The following is an 8,049-nucleotide window of genomic DNA, read 5'->3' as shown; positions in this document are numbered from 1 at the left end:
TGTAAGCAAAGTTACATTCCATCTCTAGGTCAAACAGGTCAAAGCTTCTCCAGTATTTACAAAAGAAAAGAAAAAGAGAAAAGACAAGATGCTACACAATCATTGCATCTGATAGATTCCTTAATTTTGTCAAAGACCATTGAAAAAGCATCATCTGTTGTAATCGAAACAAACCACAGTATAAACAGGAACCAGGTCACGTCTCACAGCTTGGTTTGAGTTCAAAATTGCTTCAAAAGGTCTCAGGATGACTTCTGTTATCTTACAAAAACGAGCTTGGTGGTAGAAGAGCTGCATGTGCTTCTTGAGATCAAGATTTCATTTGTACAATAATCACAGTTAAAACACCCCTCCTATACATACTTACATTTTAATAAACTCATAGAACCAGCAATAAACCATAAAGCCTATACAAATTGTTTTCCTACTGAAATCACTGACTGTTACATCTAAAGAGAAGTGGAGAATTCCTAGGATCTTTAAAATGCTGTTCTAAACCTAGTACTGGGAATTATGTTGGCTTGTTTTCAGAGTAAAAATAATTGACTTTAGTGTTGTAAACTGTGAATAGAAATGGTTGGTCGTTTGCTTTCAGACTACCCTTTTTCCCTGGTAGTCTGTGGTAGAATTCGGAGGCACCAAGGTGCCAATCTTTAAAAACTCCCATTCCCAAGCCCTGTCCCCTTTATTCCATGGGCATATCCGTACATTTTCAACAAGTTTACAATTTTCTGTTTGTATAAAAATAAAAAAGAAACAAAAACAGTTAATACTGATGCAAAAAATATACGGCAGATAATGTAATTTTTGTTTTCTGTATTATTCAACTTAGCCACCCACATCAGCTCCAGGAATGACCATAAGGGTGGAGTGAGGTGGGTTTTGTGGAGAGGGAATACCTAAAAAAAAAAAGCTTTAAAATATCCCTGGTTGCGGACAAAGTTCTCTAAAGTCTTCTACCCAGGTGCCACTCCACCGCACAACAGGGAAATGTTCTTTGATTATCTTTTTTTTTTAACATTTTTTTTTGTTCTGTTGATCTGCATCATGTATGTTACTCTGCAGTGGACTCAGCGGGGGCCGCTGGACTGGACTCTGCTTCCTGTGCAGCTTCCTCCACCACGGGTGCTTCATTCTGAGTAGGAGTGGGCTCCACTGCTACTGGCTCTGCGGGTTTCACCTCCTCTTTGGTTTCCTCTGCGGCAGGACTGGCAGCCTCCTCTGCTGGTTTCTCCTCTGCCGTCTCCTCAGGTTTGGCTTCTGCGGGACTGGCTGCAGCAGGTGCGGTCTCCTCGGCTGGTTTGGCCTCCTCTCCTGATGCACCAGCTTCTGCAGCTTCAGCTCCTTCAGTTTTAGCCTCCTCACCAGCTGCCACCACTGCCTCCTCGCCAGCATCTCCTTCTCCGGTCTCCTTCTTGGTTTTCTTGAAAGAGAAGCCGCTTAACTTGAAGGACTTCTTAAAAGAGAAGCGCTTCTTCTTCTTCTTAGGTGTCTCATTGCTTGTGGAGGGAGCGGCACCCTCCTCAGCTTTCACAGCCTCGCCTTCAGCAGGAGCATCAACGCTCGCCTTGTCTCCATCCGCAGCCTCCTTTTCAGCGGTAGCTGTCTCTGCCTTCTCTCCCTCCTCTTTCGGAGCCTCCTCGGCTGCCGCACTGCCATTGGCCTGAACCTCCTCTTTCCCCTCGGCGGCCGCAGGAGATGAGTCTCCGTTCACTTTCACGTGGCCATTTTCCTAAAACAAACACGAAGCGTCATTACACAGCTAAAATGAAGCTTAACACGCTGCTGTCCAAGAGCAATATCACAACATGACACATCTGGGCAGCAGATACCACATCATAAATGCAGACAATGACTGGACACAAGACTCCAATTCAAGACAGCTATTCCATTGGATATATCACACTTTGATTTCATCATATTATGTCAACAAACACATTATTTAGGGTAAACATTCCAGTTAATAAGTGAATAGGGGTGGGTAAAAATATAGATTTTCGATGCAACGGGATCTTCATTTGAACAATCTCAATGTTAATTCTAAAATCCTATGATCTATCTTTTACATTCGCAGACACTCTTTACAGAACAGTCGGTTTTCTTAAAGAGACAGTAACATACAAATAATTTTTTTGCAGCTCTGAAATGCAGACAGTTTAAATGACACTGTGTTGTACACGGTCTATTATTGTTACAATGGCAGATAACATCAAAATAAACTGTGACTGCTTGTTTACATGTCTCAGTCGCTTCACATGCAAGCAGGGATTCTCAGCGCCCTCAAGAAACAAATCGGCCGACAATTTAAAAAATACGAATATCGGACGATTTATCGCCTCGGCGATTTTTAAAAAGCTAAAATGTTGAAAAACGAATAAAATATAATAACTGAAATGTATATTTTCATAAGCAGGGCTCGATATTAACGCTTGTCTGGGACAAGTGGATTTTTGAAGGGGTAAGTGAAAGAGAATTTTACTTGCCCGACTGGACAAGCAGACTAAAACTTCAATAAAAAAATAACCAGCTATATTTGTGATAGTCTAGGCTTGTGTCACATATTAGAAAGCTCATGTTCATATTCTGCTGTTGAAAGTAATGAAGAATACATTGTATAATTCGCTAGCGATCTAGTAACAGGTGCGCCCTGTTTGATTGACAGGCAGAATATGTGTGTGTGCGCGAAAATTCGCACCTGAACGTTCAAATACATTTCAAAATTCCTGTCTTGGTGAGGTATTCACAGAAAGAAAAAAGCAGATTTGTATTAAAATGTCGGACCTGTAAGTGTGAATGTAAGCTAAAAGACTTAGTGAAGTGTGCCATTATAATAATCAAACCACAACAAGAAAATGAGAAAACACTTACTACTCTTTGACTGGGTAACTTTAGTAGCTTTACAGTGAAGACCAGTAGTAGTTTTATGATGCATTTCATTCTGAATGTTTCCTTGAATACTTGATAGCCTACTGCTGTTAAAAAAGCATGGAATTGTCTTAATTTGTAATTTTTTTATCTATTTCTATTCATTGCTGTTTACTGGACTTTAATAATTACTTAACTTAAAAGCCATTCTTCCATAACTAACATATTAGTTAGTGTTATTATTTGTTGTGGTTTTGAAGCCGGTATTGAGAATCACCAAATTTCACTACAGACTACTGAAATTTTGGTATTTTGATAATGTATAGCCTTTATTGTACATGGCAGATCTTGCTGCAATAACATGATGAAAATATCTCATTACATAGAAGTGCGAGCACCCCTGCTGTAAAAGATGGTGATGGAGGCTTTTCTTTATTTGACCATTACGCAACATAAAATAAGTATCATATGACAATAGCCTCCTCCCCTACCCAGATCAGTTTACATTTCTGTCCCAGTGAATTGAGTTGATTGCATACATACACTATTAATTTGGGCATTGGTCATAATTTTTGAAAAATATACAAAATAAACTTTGAGATGTTGCTTAAATGTTCTTTATTCTCTCCGGACAAATAACTTTTTTTACTCGGACAAGTGAATGACCGATTTATCTGTCCTGAAGACAAGCACATGACGATGCTTAAAGTCAAGCTCTGTAATGTACCTAGATGGAAGGTCTCCAAATAAATAACATCATTAGCTGGAGAGAATTTCTTTCATATGCAAGCAGAAGGTACATTATTACCTAAATATATCCACCATATGAATCGATATAGATTCAAAAGCTTGTGAATCGGAATCCAATCAGGAAATTGTTATTGATTACATCGTTAAGTCGGTTTTACACGGGATGCGGTCACCGTGCGTTCCCTGTACATTTTCAATGAGACTCGGCAGGTGGTTTTTGCAACGATTAATCATTAGCACTTAACCAACTATTCAGCTTGCGTCCCAACTTAAAAGGTTGTATTAAACATGCTTACTAACTATAGAGAGGACAAAATCATCTTTTAAAAATATCTTTAAATGACATTCACTGAATTAAATGAAAACAAATTAAGTGTAATTCAGAAAAATTATATTATCAAGTGTTTTGTCGTAAATAATTTTTTTTTTTATAAAAATCCTTAAAACAGGATACATTTACTTGAGAAGCAAAATATAAGATATTTAGACTTGCTTTCAGAGAATGTATCTTAAATATACAGGAAGTGTATTTTGAATACAAGTGTATTTTTTTAACTTGTTTATACTTCTGAGTGTGCAGTGAAGACAAAATATACTTATCTTCAAGATATGTTCTCTGAAAGCAAGTGTAAATATCTTATATGCTGTTTTTTTTTTTTTATATGTGCTTATTCCACACCGAGAGTGCTTCTGCATTTTGTGTAATTTTGTATTATTCCCTCATAATTTGCAATCTACATCACCTGAAGCTGTTTGGAAGTTTAGTGTATCTGAACTGTGAGCTGTGTAATTCTTCCTCTCCTCAGTCAGGCGCAAACTGCAGTGATGCTCGTGTGTCATCATTAGAGTTTAATGTGATCTCAGGTTACATTAAATGAGATCAAACGACAATTCCGCAGTGTAGTTTTTTGTCGATATCGGCGTATCAGCCCTACTACAGATACTTGCATAGTTTATGCTTGGAAGACAGGCAACTGCGATATATGCAAATGGGCCATATACTTAAATGTTCTCTTCTGCAACAGGTGCAACTTTAGATAAACAGAAAATACAATTTCCCAGGCAGCTTATTAGCAGAGTGTTTTGAAGATTTTTAAAGTTCATTTGTAGCCATTTTAATGATTGATGTGATTTGTACAATATCAATCTGGCAACAGAAACAAAGTAATGCAGTCTGTTTCTCTTGTCATTAAAAAATGCAGAATTCATCGAATGTGGGGACAGATGGCAAGATGCCATCAATACTTAATTATATAATTTAACTATTTAATCTTGATATAATTTTACATTAATTAAAAAAAATATATGTTTTTACAATATTTATAGTTATACAATTTTTTGGAGAAACAAGTGCCATTTTATTTATTTGCAATAACTTACATGAAACTAATACAATATTTACAGTAATGACCTCAGAGACCCAGTATCTGAGCAGCAGTAAAGCTGCATTCACACTGCCAGCTACTTTGTCGCTGCATGTCGGCAGTGGTTGGTGGTTAGGTCGCTAGTGGTGTGTATGGAGAGTCTAAACAGCACTGTTTCTTTACATTCAATATTATTATTAAAATATTAGGATCACGTGAGCTCTACCATCTTCACTCATATTGGCTGTCGCCAATAACGTAAAACTTTCTCTACTTTGTCACGTCGCTGGACAAGGCCACATCCGTTCACCAACGGTCGCCGTCGCTCGTGTTACCGGTAGTCGCCAGCTCTCATTGAAAATTAATGAGATGAGGTAGTTTTGTAGCCACGTGCCTCTGGCAGTGTGAACGCAGCTTAAGGGGCATCGTTGCACTTCTACTGGCGCATTTCGCATCGCTTCTCGTGTGAATGGAAAACGTCTTTACAAACGAGATGCGGCAAGATCGCAAGCAAAGCATGCCGCCCACCGTTCCACGAAAAACCAAGCTGTATCTGCCTGCATCCTGCAAGTCTACAAGGAACACCCACTTCGGCACACCCCTACACGTAACGCCCCCTTCGGATCATCAATCGATTCTATTGGCTGCAAGAACTTTTAAAATCCTATGCAATCACTGCGATTCATTTTCCCTAAAGAATATCTCTGAAATTGTCACATATCATATTATTAAACGGAAGATATAAATGGTAAACTGAACTTATTTGTTTAATGTTAATTTGTTTAGATGTTCTCTTTACTCTATTCCTGAAGGTGTTTTTACAATTTCTGCTTGTTTAATAAAAATTAAAAAAAGACATAAATGGTAAGATAAACATTTATCTGTTCGGTTTTGTCCAGTTAGCTTACAGGCTAATCAGTTAGCCTTTTAGCTTAGCATACCACTACCTTCTCCGCTTCACTTTCATTCAATTTCTCCTCACTGTCGCCACCTACTGATACGGCCGTATGAATTAATTTAAAATAACTTTTAATTTGCGGTATATTTAATGATTTTACAAACTTTTCATTTTTAAAAACTTTGTGGTTATGGGTAGGTTTAGGTGTTTGTGGTTGCTGCGGAAGTCAAAATAAACACAACAAACCATGTATGAATTTGGTATCTAACTGTTCTGAGACTTCAGGATCTCGCTGGTTATGTAGAGGGGGCGTAACTTGTAGTCTTGCAGGACGCAGACAGATCCCTCTCTGTAAAATCGCATTTACGACCGCCAGAGGGCGACACGCCTCCATCACCGCTTCTGAAGCGCCAAAAAAAGCGGTTGCCAACTGATCAGCACGTATTCATACAGAGCATCAAGCATTTGAATGCTCTGTGCAACTTTTAACAAATAACAATAATAAGAAACACAAATGCATAAAGCTCTAACACAGCTATCTGTTAAACGGTTGAGTGATCTACGGACATTTTTGCCGCTCTAATGTGCTTTTCGCCGATGGAGAAGGGCTTCATTGTGATAGAGGAGCATCTATCGTGCATCTGTGACTAAAGGCGTGGCGAGCCATTGTTACTCTTAACAATCAACCCCCATTGCCCAGTGCAAAATCCAGATTTAAAAACAAGAAATATCTCTGAAAATAAAATAATTAGCTAAATAAAAATCCTGTTTGTAGACAAAAAAGTGTGTCTGTATAAAACCCAATGAGACCATTCTGATTCTCTCCGATTCTAAACAAAGACTCTAGCCTTCTCCAGAACACAGAAAACTCAAAATAAATAACGCCAAAAACGTTCATTCTAAAGCAGACGAGAAACATCTGAGCGCCATCAAAACATCTTTCAGCATCATGAAAATGCAATAAATTCTCTAAAAACACTGACGGGGTCTTGGGTTGAATGAATGACGTGGACTATCTTTAATTTGAAATCCGGCGTGTCTGGATGCGCGTATCTAGCAGAACTCCGCTCAAAGCATCCGCATGATTAACATCATAAATAAATCATTGTTCTAATTAAACGGCAGATTATTTACCTGTCCGTTGGCTTTAGATGGTGAAGCTGCAGCTTCTCCGGGTTTTTCAGCCGCGGTCTCTGCTTTTCCAGCTGTCTTAGAGAATTGCGCTCCCATGCTTTCACTCCAACAAAGAGCTCAACAGATCCCAATACAGAACAAAGACCAACAAGCCTCTTCCCAAGAATAAAACACCTCCTGGCCAACGAGTACCTTTCAAATTGGACGTAGGACGCAATCAAAGTCCAGTCTCAGTGAAGAAAATGGGTAAACGGTCGAAAAGACCTGGCAAGCAGGATAAGTAATTTTTAAAAATCCCAGATTTGCGCCCGTGTCGCCGTAGACAGCGCAGAAAATGGAGAAATTTCCCTTGTTGCTAATAAGATGCTGAGTCCAACGCCCAACAGCACAGATGAATGGGCATTCCGCGCGATGACGTCACCCACAGCCGTAGCCTTCCAATCAGAACAGACTCTCAGAGAGAGGAGCGGCTGAAAATCCGAACTAGCCAATCATAGTCGGCACCGAGAAAGTGGGCGCGGCTTAAAAATCTGAAACGAACAACAGGCGGTCAGATTTTTGTACATCTACAAAAACCGTCAGGCATCATTTTAGATTTGTATATTTTTAAATTTAACATGAGTAATTGAAGCATTTTTTTATAATCGTAGTTTTATCGTTTGATTGATAGATTGTGATTGCTTTCTCGTTTACTAGTGAATTTGATGATCCTGGATCATCTGCGCGTGGAATAGGAGTAAATTTGGCCTTAAATAAATTGTGAACAGAATAAAATTACTCACACACACACACTGAATGGTTATTTTAGTCAAGTAGGTACATGTAGCCTATTTATCATGTAGCATATTTGTATATGTAGCCTATTTATCCTTGTCTATTTGCTAACCGACACGCTGTTTTCTATGATTCGCCGCCGCGTGAGTGATCAAGTGTGGGCAACAGCACGTGCGAGAATAAGGGTCGTCAATCACCCGTATATTATTTAACAGCAAACGACAGGCTTATTTCACTGGTTTTGGTGGCATGTTATTAGAGCAC

At 38.9% G+C, this 8,049-nt stretch overlaps 1 protein-coding gene across 1 annotated transcript; it reads right to left on the bottom strand.

Moving 5' to 3' along the window:
• Window positions 1-240: 240 nt before the first annotated feature.
• LOC127624272 (myristoylated alanine-rich C-kinase substrate-like) lies at window positions 241-7,382 on the bottom strand. Its single transcript, XM_052099016.1, has 2 exons — window positions 7,012-7,382; window positions 241-1,732 (listed from the first exon to the last, which is right to left on the bottom strand). Exons 1-2 carry the CDS (start codon window positions 7,105-7,107, stop codon window positions 1,055-1,057), a joined length of 774 nt encoding a protein of 257 aa, XP_051954976.1. The 5' UTR covers window positions 7,108-7,382; the 3' UTR covers window positions 241-1,054.
• Between the last annotated feature and the right edge of the window lie 667 nt (window positions 7,383-8,049).

This window comes from Xyrauchen texanus, chromosome 30, assembly GCF_025860055.1.
Source record: "Xyrauchen texanus isolate HMW12.3.18 chromosome 30, RBS_HiC_50CHRs, whole genome shotgun sequence".
NCBI lineage: Eukaryota > Metazoa > Chordata > Actinopteri > Cypriniformes > Catostomidae > Xyrauchen > Xyrauchen texanus.
Note: the sequence above shows the minus strand (reverse complement) of the source record. Positions and strands in the feature narration are given on the sequence as shown.